This window comes from Mobula birostris, chromosome 3 (assembly GCF_030028105.1).
Source record: "Mobula birostris isolate sMobBir1 chromosome 3, sMobBir1.hap1, whole genome shotgun sequence".
NCBI lineage: Eukaryota > Metazoa > Chordata > Chondrichthyes > Myliobatiformes > Myliobatidae > Mobula > Mobula birostris.
Genome location: NC_092372.1, coordinates 150,348,821 through 150,371,237, shown reverse-complemented (window position 1 = coordinate 150,371,237; position 22,417 = coordinate 150,348,821). Strand labels below are relative to the sequence as shown.

General features: G+C 41.3%; 1 protein-coding gene across 3 annotated transcripts in view; it reads left to right on the top strand.

Annotated features, from left to right (window-relative positions):
* The window catches only part of gabbr2 (gamma-aminobutyric acid (GABA) B receptor, 2), a 1,055,299-nt gene that overhangs the window by 827,384 nt on the left and 205,498 nt on the right, over positions 1 to 22,417 (top strand). For all 3 annotated transcript variants that reach the window (XM_072253441.1, XM_072253440.1, XM_072253442.1), the window contains one exon: positions 8,969 to 9,029. In XM_072253441.1, the coding sequence (XP_072109542.1) occupies positions 8,969 to 9,029 (61 nt within the window). The remainder of the gene's footprint in view (positions 1 to 8,968; positions 9,030 to 22,417) is intronic.

Below are 22,417 nucleotides of genomic sequence, written 5' to 3'. Positions count from 1 at the left end.
CACTTCTGATTCACAGATCAGGACTGGCTCATAGACCTCTGGTTTCCTCCTCCTGAAGTCAACAATCAGCTCTTTGGTTTTGCTGACATTGTGTAAGTGGTTATTGTTGTGGCGCCACTCATCCAGATTTTCAATCACCCTTCTTTATGCTGATTTGTCACGACCTTTGATTTGGCCTATGACAGTGGTGTTGTCAGAAAACTTAAATATGGTACTGGAGCTGTGCTTAGCCTCAAAGTCATACGTATAAAGCGAGTAGAGCAGAGGGCTAAGCACAAAGCCTTGTGGTGTACCCGATCTGGTGGAGATTGTGGAAGAGATGTTGTTGCCAATCCAAACTGGCTAGAGTCTGCAAGTGAGGAAATCAAGGATCCAGTTGCATGAAGTATGTATTGAGGTCCGGGACTTGGAGCTTATTGATTAGTTTTGAGGGGTGAGAGTACTGAATGCTGAGCTGTAGTCAATAAGGAGCATCCTGAAGTATGCATCTTCACAGTCCAGATGTTCCAGAATTGAGTGAAGAGCCAATGAAATGGCAGCTGCTGTTGACCTGTTGTGTCAGTAGGCAAACTGGAGTGGATCCAGTCAGGAGATGATATGTTTCATCACCAACCTCTCAAAGCCCTTCATTACTATGGATCTAAGTGCTACTGGACAATAGTCACTGAAGCAGGTTTGCACATACTTCTTGTGCTCTGGTATAATTAGAGCCTGCTTGAAGCAGGTGGGTACCTCAGACTGCCAAAGTGAGAGGTTGTAGGTATTGGTCGACACTCTAGCCAGTTGATCAGCACAGGTCTTTAGTACTAGACCAGGTACCCCATCTGGGCTGGATGTTTTCTGTAGGTTCACCCTCCAGAAGGATGCTCTCATGACGGCCTCGAAGACTGAAATCACAGGGTCATTGGGGGCTATGGGAATTTGTGAAAGTGCATCCATGTTTTGATGGTCAAAGTAAGCAGAAGTGGCATTGAGCTCATCTGGAAGCGAAGTCTTGTTGTGACCTGTGTCACTTGGTTTCACTTTGTAGGAGGTGATAACATTCAAGCCCTGCCGCAACTGTCACGTATCCTTCAATTATTCAAGTTTGGTCCAGAGTTGTCAATTTGCATGTGGAGAAGCTTTCTGGAGATTGTACCTGAACCTCTTGTAGTTAACTTGATCGCCAGACCTGAATGCCACTGATCTGGCTCTAGGATTTTGCAGATCTCATGGTTCATCCAGGGCTTCTGGTGAGGGAAGACTCTGAAAGACTTTGTGGGGACACACTCATCTACAACTGTTTTTATAAAGTCTATGACAACCGTGATGCATTTGTTCAGATAAAGACTGGTAGGAACATCATCAGCTTTAAAATACTTTGACCGACTAGTCTCAGTGAATAAGCTGCGTAACTGTAGGCTGACATCATTAACTGTGTGGCTGCCATTCCAATTTGAGAATGGGCAGCAGTGTGAGTAGATGGGTTGCCTGGATGCCTGGTGAAATTATCAATGATCGGTTTAATTCCGTTTTCCTTTGGACCTCATGAGAAATGTTCTTTACTCCTCCTTGTTCTAATTGCAGACCTAATCTTCTGACTTCTCCTTTCCCTGATATTGATCAAAGTACCAATCTTTTGACGGACTTCTCCCGCCCCATAGCCTTCAGTCCTCTACCCCACATCCCTAATGACCATTTACTATTGAGGGTCACTGCTATATTGCTGCCTCCTGTTCTGAACTTCAAATCCCATTCACCTATGGGGAAATGCAGTCGGCTTTCTGACAGATTTGTACGACGCTGGGGCTTTATCAGCAGCACCAGCACTTTAAAGGAATCCTGAACAAATTCAGAAGTGTACACTTACTGCCTCAGTTCCATTGAAGTTAATTGGAAGGGCAGGAATCTTTTGAGATTCCCAGTCTTTGGCCAAGAAATCAGCTTTTACTATTTGCAACAGGCTAGACATTGACATAGCGGCCATAGTTCCATTCATTTAAATGTGAATTACAAAGTTAGGTGAAGATGAGACAATCTGTAGATGCTGGAAATCCAAGCAACACACACAGAATGCTGGAGGAATTCAGAAGGTCAGGCAGCATCTACAGAAAAGAGTAAACTGTCGACATTTTGGGCCGAGACCCTTCATCAGGACAAAGAGATTACATTTTTTTAAAATTTTGTCTTTTGTAGTACGTATAATTATTTGTGTTTTGTGTGTCTTTGATTGACTTTGCTTTTTATCAAGTCCTTAGTTTAAAGGAAGTTTTCATTTTGAGTAATCTTAAGATATTTCTTTTGAACTCCTTTGTCAGCTTTAATATGCAACATCACTTGGAATGGTAACTTGCTGACAATCAAACACTACCAATAGTGTTACATGGACTGAGATTTACCTGGCCTGCTTCTATCACTCAGTTGCATGATAAAATTCCGCACTAACACTTGGATCACACTGCTGGACTCCGGGTCTGTCCATCAAGATTCAGAACTAGGGATTGCTGTGCAACGGAGGACCACTGAGGTAGTCCTGACTTACAAAGAATCAAGCCCAACGCTTCTGTCCTCTCACTTTATGTAACGAGTTTGAAATGTAATCACCAATATTTAATGCTTTGACTTTATTTCAATTTGAATATTTCAGCAACTTGAAGCTGTACTGAATAAATGCCTTTTTAGTGGCATCATGTCTACCTGTTCAGGAGATGTAGGGGTAATTCACAAACCATGGTAGCATTTTTCTACTGCAAAGATTATTCAGTCATGTAATAAAGAGTATATTTTCATCAGAACTTGTCACTCTGCAAGAAAGATCTTTTTATTACTTTTAATCATGTCTTTATTAAAAACCATACAATACTCCCATCCAATTTCCTTCAAAGGTAAAAATGAAAAGAAAAAAAAATCTATCATGTACAGTAACTTTCATTCTTTCTCTCTAGTTACAAAAATCACTGTAAAACTGTTACAGAAGCCAAAACTGCACAATATTAACAATTATTATTTTCCCTGATAATGCTTGATAATACGCAGGACTGGTCAGCAACTGTCAGCAGGCTGGATGGAGAGCGAGGTGTCTCCCAATGGAGGCTGGTTTTAGGGGATTCTCAGCCCATTCTTTAGTTAGAGCCTTCAGCATTTTGGGCATCGAGGGAGAGAGGAAGAGGAGAGCCATCCGCAGTACCACCGATGCGGCAGAGAGGGCCTCAAGATGGCTGTGGCTCAAAAGAGGGGAGCCATGGAGTCATAAGTAGCTAGCCATCTGGACACAAGCTGGGGTCTGATCAGCCCTGGCTGGGTCACCTGGAAGAGGTTGTATGATGTTGAAAGACCCGAAACACCCGATGATTCCAGGAACATCACTGAAGATGTGTCCAGAAGCATCAGTAGATGTATGTACACTGCTTGGTGGCGGGGTGGAGCTACGTCTCTACCAAAGGAGGTGTAAGGTGCTCTTTCACTCTGTTAGCTTGCAGGTCACCCTTGGTAGTATCTGTTTAACCCCTCTAATCAGGGTCATGTGAAGCCATGGGAGGAGGTCGTGGATTGCCATATGAACAACTGGTGCTTATCACAAGTCCTGTTTATGGACCCCTGATGCCAGGCAGACATTCCCTGAAGAATATTGATAATGACTGGGGTAACCTGTCTTATATAGACACTGCCCAGAAGAAGGCAACGGCAAATCACTTCTGTCGAAAAAATTTGCCAAGAACATTCATGGTCATGAGACCATAGTTGTCCACATCATACAACACGGCACATAACGACGTTGATGAGGCCAAATAGCCTCCTGTTTCTTCAGGTTCAGATTTTACCAAGTTGGAGAATTTAAAGATCAATGCATCAATAAATTAAAAATTTACCTCATTTTCAGATCAGAAATAATATGTTGTGAGTTTGTTGACTTATGAAAAGTACCAGATTAAATGTATTATTTCAGCCATTTAGTTGTGCAACTGCTTCTCAGTTATTATTATAGAGTGTAAAATAGAATGAACAAAATCCCTGGTGCCTCTGAATCATAATAATAAATAGAATTTTTGGTTTCTATGATCTTCTCGAGTTCGTTTATTGTCATTCAACTGTACACATGTGTACAGCCAAATGAAACAACATTCCTCCAGACCAAAGTGCACAATATAGTGCATATAACTCACACACAACGCATAAGGTAATATTTCCACTAATAAATTAACAAATAATCAAGTGCATTTACTCCAAATGTCAAAAACGAAACAGTATAAGGCTACTGCTGCTTCATACAGATGAGAGCTGTGTGGTGACAATGAGTTCAGTAGTCTCACGGCCTGGGAGAAAATGCTGTTTCTCACCCTAATAATCTTTGATCCTAATGCTACAGTACCTCCTGCCTGATGGTAGTGGGGCGGGGGGAGCGGGTGTCAAAGAAATTATTGGATGGATGGGAGGGATCATTGAAAATGCCAAGGCTCCTGTGTACGCAGCGTTCCTGATAAATATCTTGGATGGGTGGGAGTGAGACCGCAGAGATCCTCTCAGCAGTCCTTGCAATTCTTTGTAGGGTCTTGTGGTCAGATGCCTTGCAAATCCTGTACCAGAGAGTGATGCAGCTGATCAGGATGCTCCTGGTTCTTCTGTAAAAATCGGTTAGAATGTGAGGGGTGGTTGGAGGGTGAGTTGGGAGGGGAGCCTTACTTGCCTCAATCACCTCAGGAAGTGCAGACGTTGCTGTGCTTTCTTAGCTAAGTGGGTGGTGTTGAGGGACCAGGTGAGATTGTCTGTTATGCGCTCTCCCAACTTGGTGCTCCTAACTCTCTCCTTGGAGGAGTCATTTATATGCAGTGAGGAGTGGTCAGCCTTCACCTCCCTAAAGTCCACCACCATCTCTTTAGCCTTGTCCACATTTGAGACTCAAGTTGGTGTGCTCACACCATCACATAGCATTAACAAGAACCAGCGGGTAAGCATTTACCTGGACTAAATGGCTTTGTGATTGTTTAAGGGATAATCTGGGATGACTGTTTCATTAGTACCAGTACCATCTTACAGTCAGAGGGGATGTTGTATTTCTTCAAGGAAGCTTTGAGTACATCTTTGAGTTTTTCCTCTGTCTGCCTAATTATCTCTTCCCAGATAGTGTCTGTTCAAAAGTATGTTGTCAATAATATGGTAATAATGATGTTGTCCTTCAGCCAAAAATCATTGGTGACTCACAGTCATTGGCCTTTCACCGTCATTGTTATTTGTTGTATTTAACCATACCAATAAAGTGTCACCTGCATAAACATCGGCAACACAGCAACAGATATTGATGAGGGGAATTGTCATTCTGGTATTTCTCTGTAAAATTTCATTGTGATTGTAAAAACTCATTTTTACCATTTTGACGGCCATCTTTATGATAACCAGTGATGATAAAGTATGTGTTACCACTCTTGTACAATAGAGTTGGGAGGCCCAATAAGCCAGCAACTCTGTGGCATTCATAGACGATGTGGATGGCTCCGTGATAGCATAGCAGTTAGACTGACACTGTTACAGCTGGGGGTATTCTACAGTTCAAATCCAGTGTTGTTCCAAAATGTATGTCCTCCCTGTAGAAAGTGTGGGTTTTCCCCAGGTGCTTCAGTTTCTGTGCCCAGTCTGAAGATGTAACAGGTAAGTTAATTGGTCATTGTAACGTGTCCTATGATTAGGTTACAGCTAATTGGGGTTGTGGGGTTCCTTGGGCAACATGGCTTGAAGGGCTGGGAAGGCCTACTCCCCAATTTATCACTAAATAGAATAAATTTCAGCACCATAGCTGTGGTTATTATCAATAGACATGTCCAAGACAACCAGCTCAGCTTAGTGACAATTGAAGTGCAAATAGATAACACGATAAGACCATAAACCATAGGAACGTTGGGTCTGCTCCATCATTCCATCATGGCTGATTTATTTTCCCTCTCAATCCCATTCTCATGCCTTCTTCCTGTAATCTTTGATGCTCTTACTAATCAAGAACCTATCAACCTCCTCTTTAACGATACCCAATGACATGACCTCCACAGGTGCTTGTGTCAATGAATTCCAGATTCACCATCCTCTGGCTAAAGAAATTCCTCATCATATCTGTTCAAAAGGAGCATACTTCTATTCTAAGGCTGAGCCCTCTTGTCCTAGACTCCCCACTACAGGAAGCATACTCTCGACATCCACTTTATCAAGGCTTTTCAAATTTCAGTAGGTTTCAAAAAGATCCCGTCTCATTATTCTAATCTCCAGCAAGTACAAGCCCTGAGCCATTAAACACTCTTTGTGCATTAACCCTTTTGTTCCTGGGATCATTCTCCCGAGCCTCGTCTAGACCCTCTTCAATGCCAGCAGACCTCTTTTTAGATCAAGAGCCCAAAACAGCCACTGTCAGTCACAGCAGAATACCTAAGAACGACTCTGCAGAAAATCAAGCCCCTTAAGACTGCTAGTCCAGACAACATCCTAGGCCGACTACTCAGGGAATGTGCACACCAGCTCACTGGTGCCTTCAAAGCCATCTTCCACATGTCGTGCACCCAGGCTGTTGGCCCCACATGCTTCAAATCTCCCTGTACCAGAGAACTCTGTACCATTACAACTACTGCGCTGTGGTACAGATGCCAATCACCATAAAGTGATTTGAACAACTGGTAATGGCACACATTAAAGACTCCATTCCTGCCACACTGCTCACTGATGGAACCCATCTATGACAGATGCCATAGCAGCTGTGGTGCACCTGGCCCCGACACACCTCAGAAACAAGGACACTGTTTCAGAATGCTGTTTCCAGTTTTCATTCAGCCTTCAACGTATTGTCCCACAGACCTTGGTGAGCAAACTCCTCCTCCTCAGTCTAAGTACACCTCTGTGCGGCTGGGGACTGCACTTCCTCACCAATAGACCAGATACTCAGTGTGCTCCACACTCCTCTCTCCCCTTCATCCACAGCGGGGGTGCTCCCCAGGGCTGTGGGCTGATCCCACTGCTGTATACTCTGCTCACATATTACTGCACAGCCAGACAGCAGAGCTATCTTACTGTCAAGTGTGTCGATGACGTGACAATGGTGAAACTCATCCCCAACAATTGTGAGATGGCCTACAGAGAGGAGCTGGAGGAGCACAAGGCCTGGTGCCAGGCAGACATTAAGGAGATGATTATCGACTTCAGGAGATCTCAGAGCACTCACACCTCTCTACATCAGCGGCTGTTTCAAACTCCTGGCAGTGCCCATCTCACATATCCTCTCATGGTCCACAAAAGCTCACCAGTGCCTCTACTTTCTGAGGAAGCTGAAGAGAAGTGGACCATGCACACCAATATAGATATATAGTAGAGAGCATCCTAACCTGCTGCATCACAGCATGGTATAGAAACTGCACTGCAGCAGACAGGAAAGTTCTACAATGGGCAGACAGAACAGCCCAACGTATCACTGGCACCAGACTACCCACCAGCAAGGGCAAGAATATAGAAAGCTGCCAGAAAAAGGTCAGCAATATCATGAAGGATCCCACCCACCCTGCTCATGAACATTTTGTCACACTCCCATCAGGGAGCATTAACACCAGGACCACAAGACTCAAAAATAGTTACTTTCCCCAAACAGTAAGACTCCACCCACCAACCCAGCCCCCCAACACAACCCCACCACCACTACTTTATTAATAATTTCCTATCAGTGTCAAATTATATACAGACACTCCTGTATCTAGTATCACTTTATGTACATCAATCTATATACTCAATCTATATATATATAATCTATCTAATGTATCTATGCTTATTGTGTTCTTTATCTTATTATGTTTTTTTGTGCTGTCAGATCCAGAGTAACCATTATTCTTCTCGACACTTGTATACTTGAAAACACATTAAACAAACTTAATCTTGATCTCGATCAAAACTGCTCATAATACTCCAACTGTGGTTTGCCCGCTGCTTTATAAAGCTGCAGCACTACATCCTTGCTTCTATATTCTCATCCTCTTGAAATGAATGCTAAGGTTGCCTTTTCCTTCCTTACCACCGACTCAACCTGCAGACGATCCTATGGAGAATCCTGTATGAGATCTCGCAAATCCTTTTGCACCTCTGATTTCTGAATTTGTTCCCTGTCTAGGAAATAGACTATGCCTTTATTTCTTCTACCAAAGTGCATTACTTCCTACGTATACCCAGTGTTCTGCCACTTCTTTGCCCATTCCCCTAACCTGCTTAAGTCTCTCTGCAGACTCCCTGCTTCCTCAACTCTACCTTCCCCCCATCTTGTCTTTGTATTGTCTGCAAACTTGGCCACTAAGCCATCAATTCCATCATCCAATCCATTGACATAAAACATGAAAGGAAGTGGTGTCAACACCAGCCACTGTGGAACACCACTAGTCACTGGCAGCCATCCAGAAAAGGTCCCCTTTATTCACACTCTTTGTCTCCTGCCAGTCAGTCAATCTTCTACCCATACTAAATGGAGCAGTACTCAAGGTGAAAAGCAGTGTTTCTCTAACAAGTAGCTTCAATTTCCAGATTGGACTGCACATATACAGTTGCCAAAATTGCTGTCCGTATTATTCCATAATAGCTGCTGTCAGCTTCACCAATAATAGTTGCACAAAACTTCTTCATGAATTAGAGAGCAATTTATAAAGTACCTGGAAATAGCTTCACATTTTCATTTTCACTTAGAATTTCTTTTATACTCTTGCCAATCTAATGTATTTATCATAACAGGTTTTTTGTTTGGTGTTTTTAAATGTGTCTGAAGTCACTGATGTACTGATATTTTTTCTTCTCAGAACTTATTAACTATAGAAGAGATTTTGTGGCTTATGTACAAAGAAATGGATTATGTTTATTTATAAGAGAAATATTCTGTCCAAATTGAAATTGGATAACTAAATTCACCTTTTTTTATCTTTTAAGAAATCTCTTTCACGTTGATGTGTTCCACGATGTGATAACATTATTTATTTCGTTTTGACAGGGCCAAGTTGTGTTTAGAAATGGAGAGCGAATGGGAACCATCAAATTCTCACAGTTTCAAGGTAACTGAGTGGTTATATGTGGTTTATGATTGTCACATCAAAATGCTTTATTGAAGTTCTCGTTGCTTTGGAGCCCCGTCATCTGAATATTTGCTATGTTGCAGAGATCAGCACCTACTGTGCTCCACTTTAGCCATGACCTAGGCCTCCATAAGTGCTTCAGAAACTTCCATAGCTCTTCATTGCTTGGAATTCAGAAACATTGAGCTTTTATCATCACAAATATAAAGTCTACCATCCATCTGCAATTTTTTTCTCCTAAATGAGCACAATACCTATCAGAATCCATGTTCTATTATGTAATTGTTCTGTTGTATTTATACAAGTGGATGAATTTCTAGGTCTGACTGATGTCCTAATTGTTTTGAAAGTGAGTGGCAGAGTGGATCAAAATCAAGAAAATTGGCAACAAAGACCAAAGCCAAATCCCCGCCACAGGCTTTGGTGCCTGCCTCAGCAAATGTAAATGACAGTGGGGCTGGGGGAGCAGGGTGTGTTTCGGTAATCTGGCTGATCTCTCCACTTTCTTCCACTGGCATAGGTGGATGCAGAGGTTGGCTATTAATTGCGGTCTGCTTCATACTCAAACCTACACCACTGGGAGCAGATTTTGAAATTTTGCACCATGGTATCTCCATTTAATCTTAAATACATTTTTAAAGGTTAAAACCACTGATATTTCAGCTGTTTGACTGTCTTCCTTGTTTTGAAAGCTGTGTCTACCAAATCAATTTTACCTGAGTATAGAACCTGGAAAATTGTCAAAAGGGAAGTGGTGGTGTAATTGGTTCTTAGAGTTGCTAACTGACATGTGCCTGGGTTCTGATGGGATTCATCTAAGAACATTAGACCAATAGGTTAGTGGGGTAGCTGATTATAATATTCCAATATATTTGGAAAAGATTCCAGTAAATTGAAAATACTGAGTGTTGATTCGTTATTCAGAAGGAGATGGGGACAGAAAACAAAAGTTCAAAGTTCAAGGTAAATTTATTATCAAAGTGCATATATGTCACCATGTGCAACTTTGAGATGCGTTTTCTTGAGGGCATATGCAATAAATCTAATAATCATAATAGAATCAATGAAAAACTACATCAACAGGGCAGACAACTAGTGTGCAAAAGTTTTAGAAGTTCATTTGTTATCAAAGAATACAACTCTGAAATTTTTCTTCTCCAGTTAGCCACAAAACCAGAAAAGGGAAGAACGACAGCACGATGATCAACCCCAAAACCCTCCTTCCCACACAAAAAAATGAACAAAAATGGACCAGGCACATCGACCCCTCCCTCAAACCCCCCTCCCCCACACAAAAAAACAAATGAGAAAGACCAGGCAAAAAACACAGAATACAAAAAAACTGTAAGACTGAAAAAGAAGTCCACAGTCCAAGTCTACATCCAAAATGCAGAAAACCTGGACAACATTCCCCCTTTCCATCCCACCAGCAATAAAAAGGCCATCTCTCCTCTCCATAGCAGAGTGATCTCATCAGCAAAAAAAAAGGCAGTCTCCCCTCTTTGGCAGCAGATCAATCCCCCAGCAATAAAAAGGTAGGCAGCTTGCGTTTCAATCTCCCTTGTCTCTTTAATCGGCAAAATGGAGTTGAACACTGGCTCGCAGCCTTCTCACCACGAGGTTTCTGCTTGCTGCCTCTGCATCCCCGAATCCCCTTGGAGACCGCAGAGCACTGAACCATACAAATGATCTTCAAACTGCAAATCACAGGCTCCAACGGTTCCAGAATCACATTCAAAATGAAAAACAAATATAAAAGACATAAAAGAAGTGAAATATATGGTTTCATGATCTATCAGAAGATGTCAACCAAAGGAGAATTGTACACAGGTGCCATCTTTACAACAAACTGTGCAAATGCAAAAAGAAAGAAAATAAGGAAATAAATCAATAGATAGATAAATAAGCAATAAGTATCGAGAACATGAGTTGAAGAATCCTTGAAAGTGAGTCCATAGGTTGTAGGAACAGTTTAGTGATGGAGCAGATGAATTTATTCCCTTTGGTTCAAGAGTCTGATGGCTGAGGGGTAATAACTGTTCATGAACCTGGTGATGTGGGTCTTGAAGCTCCTGTACCTCCTTCCTGATGGCAGCAGTGAGAAGAGAGAATGACCTTGGTGGTGGGGGTCCCTGATGATATATGCTGCTTTCCTACTACAACGCTCCTTGTAGATGTGTTCAATGGTGCTATTATAAGAGCTTACAAGCCACTTATTATGGTATCTCTCACAGTAAAAACATTAAAGGCTACCACTAAAGATATATAACAAGGCACCTAAAATTTCAATATAAGATAAACAAGGTTTTATGAAAGAGATACCTTTTTTGACCAATTGATCGTAGTCCTTTGAAGAAATTCCCTGTGTTGATAAGGGTAAATAATTAGTACCGCAATAATTAGATCTTGAAAAAGCATTTAAAAAGGTTTGCATCAAAGTTTATGGTAGAAAAATATTTTTTTTTCTTTTCAAATCTTTTTATTATTATTATCCAAAATTTACAAGAGTACATCAAAGTAAACAACACTTATAATATCTAAAGAAAAAAAACATTATCATAAAGATTGAAAAAATTTTTGGTAATGAAAAAAAAGACAAAAAACCCTAAAATTTCACTGCAGGGATAGAAGATTGACTGGCTAACAAAAGAGAGTTGGCATAAATGTTTTTATTTCCACTTGCTAAGATGTGATGAGTGGTGTGCCGTATGGGTTGATGCTGGGTATTCAATTTAAAAAATGATGTGACAACTTCAAAACAGTTCAGAGAATTACTTGGTCATTGACTGGAATGGACAAGTTGCCTAATGTAAAAAGATTAACAAGGCAGGTTTGGATTCAGTGGAGTTTCACCATACTGGGAAGGACGTAAGTGAAATAAAACCAGTCCAGAGGAGTCTTGACAGGGTGAAAGCCAGTATTTTCTCTAATAGAATTCAAATTATAAGAGGTATCTTAATTAAAGTAAAAATAAAGTGAAAATCTTTCTTTAATTTGCTTCCTTAAACAGCATGTGAAAGCAGAATCCTTGTATGTTTTTAAGACAGAGAAAATAAGATGGACACAAAGAGGAGTGTAGTTTACCATCAAGTTAGCCATGATGGTATTAGATGGAGAAGCAGTGGCTAAGGGCTAAGCTGGCTTCCTCTTTTCCTGTTTTATGTGTTTGTATAAAGTTCAACATCTATGGAGAGAGAAGCAAAGTTAATATTTCAGGGTGAAAATCTTTTAACAGAGAGTCATCCATCTGCAATATTAACTATTTCTTTCACCATAGAGCTTCTGGTACTTCTGCTTTATTTCGTTTTTCCAGCATCTGCAGTATTTTCCTTTGATAACTTTATCATGGAAATCGTTTTTTTTCCCGTAGTAGTTGATACTTGCTATAAGTGGAAATCATTGTGAATTGTATCTTTTGTCAGATAAAACCATGACAATTGTAATTTAAGTTCCAGCTGACTTTGCTGTCAGCTGAAGTAATTACATTGGAGTTGGGTCATCTTTTGGAAGTAAAATGATCTGTCAGGACTGCTTTGACTGGCAGCTCATTTAGCAGCAAACTTGCCAATCGTTTTTTCATTCTTCCTTCTTATCAGAAATGTGTATTGTGCTGATAATTTCTAGCAACTTTTCTTTATTTTCGCAAAAAAATTAAGTAGGAAGAGCTATTCAAGGTGTTTAAACACATTAATTTATAAAACTATTTTAGATTGATAAGAGATTGCAATGGATGCTTAGACTTCCCAGAAAAATAAAACGCTTTATGTTTAAGTATAAATAAGATTTATGGAAAAGGGAAGAAAATAGTTGAGAGAATGTAATGAGCTGTTTGGCCATCCATTAAAACCTTTATAACTGCACACCATTTTAGTTACATTTGTGCTTAGTCATAAATAGTTAACTTAGATACAAGGGTCATAACAGAAGACCTTGCATCAGTAATTTATCCATTATTGCAGGCACATGGAAAACTGGAATAAATCTTTAAGGCTGGGGTTCCCAACCCAGAGTCCACGGACCTCTCGGTTAATGGTAGGGGTCCATGGCATAAAAAAAAGGTTGAGACCCCCTTGCTCAAAGCCCTAAGGTACCAGCATTCACAATGTTACCATCTGTAATTTCCTTGCTAATGATTCATGCAGAAAGCAAAGTTTCAATTTCTTGAATAGATTCTCAGTACGAGCAAAAGTTGTCCAAACCTCCAGACTCTCAAATCAGTCTCATTTTGCTGACAATGTTGCACTGTTAATTTAAGAAAATAAAATAATTAAACAGATTTACTTATGTATTTACTTACTATTCTCAAAAGGGTGTTAGAAGCTGGAGATGCTCAGCTGAACAGTAGGGGTCCTGAAAAGTTAAGACTGGCTGTGGAGACCATAGCTCTGCCAGTCCAGCTTGAGCAAGAAAATAGCAATTCCAGTTGAGATTGCAAGCATATCAATGATTTTTTTTACTCTAAAGAATCAATATCTTGATTTTAATTTATCTTGGTGCATTATTGTTCTCCAATTATCTCTTAGTTCCTGGCTAGAAATTAGCTCTAATTCTCAACTAACTGTATTTCTTCTATCAAAACTTAAGATGAAAATGGAGAAGGGAGAATCTGCAGATTTTCTCTTGTCTGTAGAAATTCACTGCTATTTGTTAGACAAGGGTCATGCCATTTGCCCCATGTCCAACTCTACCATTCAAACGTACAGGAGGAGCAACTTCCAGCAATGGACCTTCTGTGGTTTGTGAGTATAAGGGTGAGTAAGGGGAAAGGAGGTGTTTTCATGCATCCTCCAAATTCCTGGAAGAACAGTTTAGCATACTCCTAGTTTTAAGGACAAAGACAGAAAAAAATAATGCCCCTTGCTCTGTCTCCATTCTTGGCCACCATTAACAGTTTACTTCACCCTCTCAAGCCCTCATGTGATCAGGTCCCAATGATGGCTGTAATTTCAGGCTAAATCCCATTTCACTTGATATGGACTCACAGTAAACTAAGGCGTCTGGTTCAACTTCAGGTGCTGCCATCTACACCCAGATGCAGGGCAAATGAACAGACATCTGGTTAATGCGTTTGGCTGCTGATGCTGAATAGAGGGGAGTGTCTGGTACAGGACTGACAAAATTCTGTGCTTCAGCTTCATGCTCAAGTCATGCGGAGGACCATGGGCAAAATTTATTGTCTGTGTTTGGGCACCTCCTTTAACTTTCCATTGTTACTTATCAACCCTACCATCCTCTGGTTGACATTTCCACCAATCTAACTCCTGTAACATCTGCCCAACTCAGATCATCCAATGGGCTGCCTGACTGACTGACATCTTCTCCAACCCCTTCAATAATATGACTGAACAAAGCATTCTACCCCCTTTAATAATCTGCCTGAATCCACTCCCATCATCTGCTCACCGCTCAAGCATTTGATCACCTCCCGGATTTCATTCTCATCTCTTCCTGAAAATTCAGTCCTACGAATTACATCCCCGCATCGCTAACAAACCCCCACATAAGTGCAATTACAAAGAAAACACAGCACTGCTCCAACGTTCTTAGAGGTTTGCAAAGATTCAGAGTGGCATCTAATATTTGACAAACTTCCATAGGTGTGTGGTGGAAAGTATATTGATTGGTTTCATCAGAGCCTGGTATGGAAACACCAATGCTCTTGAACAGAAAATCCTACAAAAAGTAGTCAATATGGTCCAGTTCATCGCAGGTAAAGTCCTCTCCACTATTGAGCACATCTACATAGAGCGCTGTCGCAGAAAAACGGCATCCATCGTCAGGGAACCCCACCACCCAGGTCATGAACTCTTCCTGCTGCTGCCATCACGAAGAAGGTGCAGGAGCCTCAGGAGTCACACCACTAGGTCAGGAACAGTTATTACCCCTCAAACATCAGTCTCTTGAACCAAAGGGGATAACTTCACACAACTTCACTTGCCCCATAATTAAAGTGTTCCCAGAACCTATGGACTCACTTTCAAGGACTCTACATCTCATGTTCTCGATATTAATTGTTTCATTTATTTACTTATTGTATTAATTTATTTTATTTTGTATTTGTACAGTTTGTTGTCTTTTGCACATTCGTTGTTTGTCTGCCCTGTTGGGTGGGGTCTTTCATTGATTCTATTATGGTTCTTGGAAATGAATCTTAGGGTTGTATATGGTGACATATATATACTTTGAAAATAAATTTGCTTTGAACTTTGAAAGACTGCACTAACAGGTAGAATACAGCGCTAGGTAAGCAAATAACTGTGCAGAGTCTGGAGTACGTCTTTTCTGAGACAGATGTGTTGCAGCAGGCACCACATCTGTCCTGGAAGGTGTTGTAACTGTGAACAAGGTTACCAGGGAGACTCTGAAGCTGAAGAATACAAAAAGGTCTTATTCAGCAAAAATGAGCAAAAGACGTCATATTGAGATACTCTTGTAAGAAGAAGCCTCCCGACCCAATATTACATGGCATTTGGATATGCTAAGCATCAAAAGTAACAGCAGGGCAATTCTATCATTACAATGTGCTGTATCTACAATGCTTCCTTTGAATTTCAAATAGTTTTCACACACCTCCTTCTTCACCATCACACTCCAGAAACCCCAAATGAATGTTAATCTCCATTTACTCTAGGCTGCATTCATACATATGCAGGTATCTGAGGTCTAGTTGTTCTGAGTTGTGTTTTAAATCCCATCTGCAATCCACATTCAAATCTGAAATTTGGTTGATGGTGAAATTAATATTTGCTATATACCCTAACTCCAGAATACACCCTAATAATCCCTCCTCTTGGCACCCCGGACAAAAATTAATTTATTCCAGGAAAAGCCAAACCTGAAGGAGGACGCAATCAAATAGGACAGCAAAAAAGCCCTGTGCTTTGGAACCCGTTACACAATTACCTATCATATCCTTATGTGCATTTACATCTACCCTATCATCCCTGATGGTTTCCTACAAGACTCTAAATAGAGATTGAGGAGATTAAGCACTTTAAACTGCAGCTTCATCATTCGCATGCCTGTTGCCTCCTTCCCTGCTGGCCGATTGCAGCTTAATCACATTCTTTATCTTCACCCCTTCAAGTATCAGGCTCACAGGCAGCAGTTCACACTCCAGGTCATGATAAAGGATTGTAGAATCTTGACAACTAGTCTCTCAGACCCTCTCATCGATGTTCAGGAGGGGTTGGGTGGTCTCTATTTGGATGACTCCAAGGACCTCAGTCCAGTGGCATCCCCATCCGGACTGCCCGGTTGATCACTGACCCAACCACTGAAAGGGCCCAGCTGTGTGTAATTTAGTTTTTCTCTGTCTGCCATACCATCGAAATGGACCTGCTGTAGCTTGGATCCCTTTCCACCTATTTTTCCCAAATGTTTTTTCTATACTGAGCAATATAACTAATCATCTACTTTCAGCAATCATCCGTCATTACAGAGTACATACTGTATACCATTATAGTACTTTAACATGCTATTCATGGCTTGCTATTGCACTCTCTCAGTATCCTTTACCTCCGCATTTGATGCGGGTCTATTCCCATCAGCCAGCTAGTGTTCGTGTCTTCGGTTCTCTGTTATGAGTGAAATCCTATTGGTTTCCTTGGATGCATAAGTCTAGGGTATGCAGACTCCGATCCCACCAAACCCATAAGACTGAGAACCTGGTATGTGTGGATGCTGTGTAATTGGTTACCCTGTTACAACTCAGTGCCATGAAATAACAGACAGCATACCACATATGATTAAAAGAATTATATTTATGATTCTTAACTTAACTAAAGAGTTAGTAAAGAAAGCAAAAACAAAAAGGGCCAATTATAATTAAACAGTCAAATGTGCACAAGTTAGAGCTCAGCTCTTCCAAAATTCACACATATTTACCGATTCTCAGTGGAGTCCGGCACCTTGCTCGGTCGAATCTCAGTCCCCCACCGGGTCTAATCCGACAACTGGTTCTTTTTTCAAAACACAGATGCGGAGAAATTCATTTAGCCAAATGGTGGTGAATTTGTGGAACTTGTTGCCACATGCAGCTGTGGAGGCCAGGTCATTGGGTGTATTTAAGGCAGAGATTGATAGGTTCTGATTGGACATGGCATCAAAGGTTACGGGGAGAAGGCCGGGAACTGGGGTTGAGGAGGTGAGAAAAGAAGAGATCAGCCATGATTGAATGGTAGAGCAGACTGGACGGGCCAGATGGTCTAATTCTGTTCCTATATCTTATGGTCTTATTGGCTTGGTCATCCGGCTGTAGGAGGATGATCTTCTAACCCTCTGGTTCTTTCTGATCCACAATATATATTGCTTTGTTCAATCTTCAGTGGGCTATCCTGGTCCTTCACATCTCCATGTAACCTTACCAAACTGGCACTTGTAGTTTATTCCTGTACACCTGTAATTTCTGTTGCTGCTTGTTCTTCCATTCTCCTCCTCACACTAATGTCTGTCCATTCATTCCCTTTCCGCTCTTTACTATCCCCTCTCTGGTGATCTTTTACTTTAATCACTGCTACCTCCTCAGGCAGCTGCACTATATCTAACAGCCTCTGACCATGCTCGGCCCCTTCCCTTGGGACCTCCTGACATGGTTCCCACACATCGCCTGTCTTTCCTCCCTGCTTAGGATTGCTGTCTCTCTGTGGGCCATGTTGGCTGCTCTGTGGGTCACATGTCATTTCTAATTTTTTGGAGTTGATGATGCCGGCAGGTGGTGTAGTGGCATCCGCACTGGACTTCGAGGCCAGTGGTCCTGGGTTCGAATCCGCTGGCTCTTTCCACTTATGCTGAGTTGAGCATTGAGCTAGCAACCTGACCTCATAAAAAACAAACGCTAAAGAAATGGCATGTTTGCTGCCTGATGCGCCACAGTGCACGGGGAGGGACAACAACTGAGTCAATGATAGCACCTGCCTTACTCAATGTGTTTATTCCTAGTATACTACTGTACCTTAATTGTTTGGGCATTCCCTCAATCTCAGGTACTTGGAGCTGACTTCTCTCCACCCTCATTGTTTCACCTCCTGCACTGATAATGTAAATTGCCTTTCCATTCGTGGGCAAGGGTAGATCAGTTATTGATACGGATGACCCCATATCCACTAACATTTCACATTGCTGGCCCCCTAATAACCCTCTTGTGTACATCCATGGATGACCACTGCAGGCAATAGAGGGTACCACCAGCCATTTGTCTGAGCTCACCAACTCCATAACCTGGTCAGCAGGCAAATCACCGCCGTGAATTCTGCCTGCTTTGGTGAGTGACTCTGACACTTTATTCTCTTTTCAGGACACTGCCACCAACCGCGGCCTGAGAAGCCGTGGCTGTAACAAGTCACCTCCTTTACCATTCCATGTGGCTGGCACACAAAGCAAGTCCTCTGTGACATCATAGCAGCTACATTCACTACAGTCACTTTATGACTTCTCCTCCCCCTCCTGTGGTGAAGGACTTATGGATGGTCATAATCAAAATCAGGGGCTGGCTTTGGTCATCAGGGTTCTCGACCTGATGTTGCCTGATCTCAATTGATGCCATCCCAACAGATATTCTGGGGATAACCTCTCTCTCAAATATCTCCATACTAATTCCCATATTACACAAAATATAAACGATGGATAAAAATTAAACAGTGCACACTTAAAACCACAGAGTAGGTACTCTACAATCTGTCACTTATGTGCATCTGAACTCATAATGCCTGTTGTATTTCTTTGCATTTAAAACTCATACACCAAGGTTACAGACTTATTCTTAAAACACACAAAGACACTCACAAACCCATCTGCTACTATACTTTATTGTCGCCAAACAATTGATACTAGAACATACAATCATCACAGCGATATTTGATTCTGCGCTTTGTGCTCCCTGGAGTACAAATCGATAGTAAATATTAAAAATTTTAATTATAAATCATAAATAGAAAATAGAAAAGGGGAAGTAAGGTAGTGCAAAAAAAACCGAGAGGCAGGTCCGGATATTTGGAGGGTATGGCCCAGATCCGGGTCAGGATCCGTTCAGCAGTCTTATCACAGTTGGAAAGATGCTGTTCCCAAATCTGGCCGTACGAGTCTTCAAGCTCCTGAGACTTCTCCCAGAGGGAAGAGGGATGAAAAGTGTGTTGGCTAGGTTGGTCGTGTCCTTGATTATCCTGGCAGCACTGCTCCGACAGCATGCGGTGTAAAGTGAGTCCAAGGACGAAGATTGGTTTGTGTGATGTGCTGCGCTGTGTTCACGATCTTCTGCAGCTTCTTCCAGTCTTGGACAGGACAACTTCCATACCAAATTGTGATGCACCCGAGAAGAATGCTTTCTACGGTGCATCTATAACAATTATTAAGGGCTTTAGGGGACAGGCCAAATTTCTTTAGCTTTCTCAGTAAGTAAAGGCACTGGTAGGCCTTTACAGTTCCCAGAATGAGTATACACACACTCTGCTTGCGTCCAGAATAGTCAGTAGCCACCCATTGCAACTGGTGGTCCTGTCTCTCCAAATTAACACAAAAATGTCTAGTCTCTTACATAAACAGACATGCACGCATGCACACCACACTACTTTTACATCCACCAGTTCAGCTCTCCGCCCTGTTCATGATACTTCATGATCCCCTGGTCGCCGACATGAACAGATCAACCAAGTGTGAGTGCTAATTTTAAAAATACTCACCCACTTCAACTGCTGAGATTACTGGCCACATGATGGGTTATGAACATATCACAAATGAGACCTCCCAAAGGCACTGAAGCTAATGGATACAGAGTGCTTTATTCAGCAAAAACAAGCAACAGGCATCTTGTTGACACAAACAAGAGAAAACCCGCAGATGCTAGAAATCTTATTGAGGTACTCTTATATAAAGAAGCCTTCCAACCCAATATTGCATGACATTTTTATATGCTAAAGATCATAGGTAATAGCAGGACAATTCTCTAGTTACTATGTATCTATAATGCTTCCTTTGAAGTACATATAAATGTCTCTTTCATTTCCTCTTTCTCCTTCCAGTCATATCATATTCCAATCATCCCAATTGAAATTCCAAGGACAACACTTATAATTGTCTCAAGGTAACTCCTTGGGCACTGCTTCTGCACCAGACAATGATGATGTTGCAGCATCAGACAGCCGACACTGATCAGCAGCTGACCTTTCAACTCCCCCCCTTCAATGTTGGTACTTATGCCTTGATGAAGGTTCTTCCTGTTGCTTTGTTGATGAAGAGAAATTGGCTGTAGCTCCGAACTTCTCATTGCCATTGCTAGCTTCAAAACTGCTTGTAAGGGGATTGTTGATGTGATCTACCAATCTGTGTATTGCCAGAGGACACTTCGTTGGCACACACTGAGCCCTATGTCTAGATGAACAGAGCAATTCAAGGCTGAGGGTTGTGGATATTTGTGGGTGTCCTTTTGCTTTCAGTTAGTATTTTTTACACCTATTCAATGGCTTCACTTTAATGTTGTGATATTATATAGACAATAGCACAGTTACTGATAACTTGAACAAATTATTCTGACAAGGTGAAAGAAATACCAATCTGCCATTTCCATTAATTTAAACAGAAACACTCAACACAGTTGAATGGAGGTGTGAACAGATGGCTTTCAAAATGATCCGTTACAGAGCACAAGCAAAGAATAGATGTATCTACAGTTGTTATTTAGTGCACATTTTCAGTGCTTCAATTGGCAACACCGCTGAAAAATAATGTTCTGCAAATTCAGGTGCTGACTTTTGATAGTGTAGGTACATAGCTATTGTATTAGAAAAAGTAGTGCAAAGTTATAAAGATTAGGAAGGTCCCTCAGTCATATGGCACAGAAACAGGACTAATGGCCAATGATGTCCTTGCCAGCCTTGAAATACCTACCTTTGTTAATACCATCTCTCTGCACTTTGCCTGTGGCCTTCCATGTCATGGCATATCAAGTGTTCATCCTGTGTGAATGTTGTGAAAGTACCTGCTTCCATCACTCTTTCAGGTAGTGCATTCCAAATTTCAACCATCTGAGTGAAAAATAAGTCTTTCTCAAGTCCCCTCAAATATTTTGTAAATTTCTGTCAGGTCCCTACTCAGTCTTACTACTCCTACTCTCTCCTCTCATTACAAAAATATTTATCTCATTTTGGGTAACATCCTGGTGAATCTCCTCTGCACTGTCTTCAGTGCAATCCAATCGTGTTTTGACTGGAATTGTACACAGTTTTCCATCCGTGGCCTAACTAAGGTTTAATAACGTTATAGGAAAACCTGCTTGTTCAATGTTCTAACCATTGAAAACAAGTATCCTAAAAGCGGACCTGGAATCATAAAGAAATATCAAATTCCCCCGGCTACTGTTTCCTAGGTGTCTACAATTCATCATGCAAATCCTAGTCATTTAAGTTCCTTTAAGTGTCTCTCAGTTTTTAGGATGAAATTCCATCTTATTTTGGTCTGCTCAAGTTAACATTGCTGAGAAGCCAAAGTCTGCCCTCCTCACTATCAACACCACCACCACCAATTATCATGTCATCCGCAAATTATTCTAGCATATCACCTCCATTCATATCTAAACCAATAAGATACGTAAAAGTGATGGTCCCAACACCAGTTCCTGTGGTACACCACTGGTTACTGGCACCTGATACCAGAAACAACCTATGAGCATCACTGTAAATTGTCCCTGGCGCAGGCAAGTGATACAATCTATAGGGATTTGATGGAACTTTGGAGAGAATATGCAATGGATAGTTAACATGTTCCGACATCTACTTTGTAATCTTCAGATGTGGTAATGTGAGCCAAACTAACCCAAAAAAGTGCAGTTGGCCAGTGATTCTCTATGGTATCACTGGCCTGCAACCAGCACAATCCAGCACATTTATGTTTTTCTTCCGTATCTTTTAAGGTATTGAATATTTTCGTATAGCCTTGCTTAGCCATCTTTTATCAAAAAAATGTTTTCCTCTCATAGCTCAGAAGTTTAATTCTACCTATCTATTTTATGCCCTTCAATGCTCTGATTATTTTTCTTAAAAGACAAAGAGAATGATGCACAGCACTCCAGGTGAAGCAGCCACTGAAACATCTGTGCAGCATCAATCATTTGTAATGATTTTGCTGTATTTGTGCATCTGTAGTGCTCAAGATTTAATTTACCATCTTTACTGATGTCCCTTACTGTGCTGATGCCATCAGTGATGGATCAGCTCCTACCCACCCCTAACCCAGATCCTCTGGAGTTTTTGCATCTAATACAGTATTAAGCTCTACCATATTGTGCTTCTGGTCATGAATTTTCCCTCTATGGCATATTGTGTTCATTCCCTTAGCTCCCTTCAGTATTATACTTCCAGCTTCTCTTTCACTTCTCT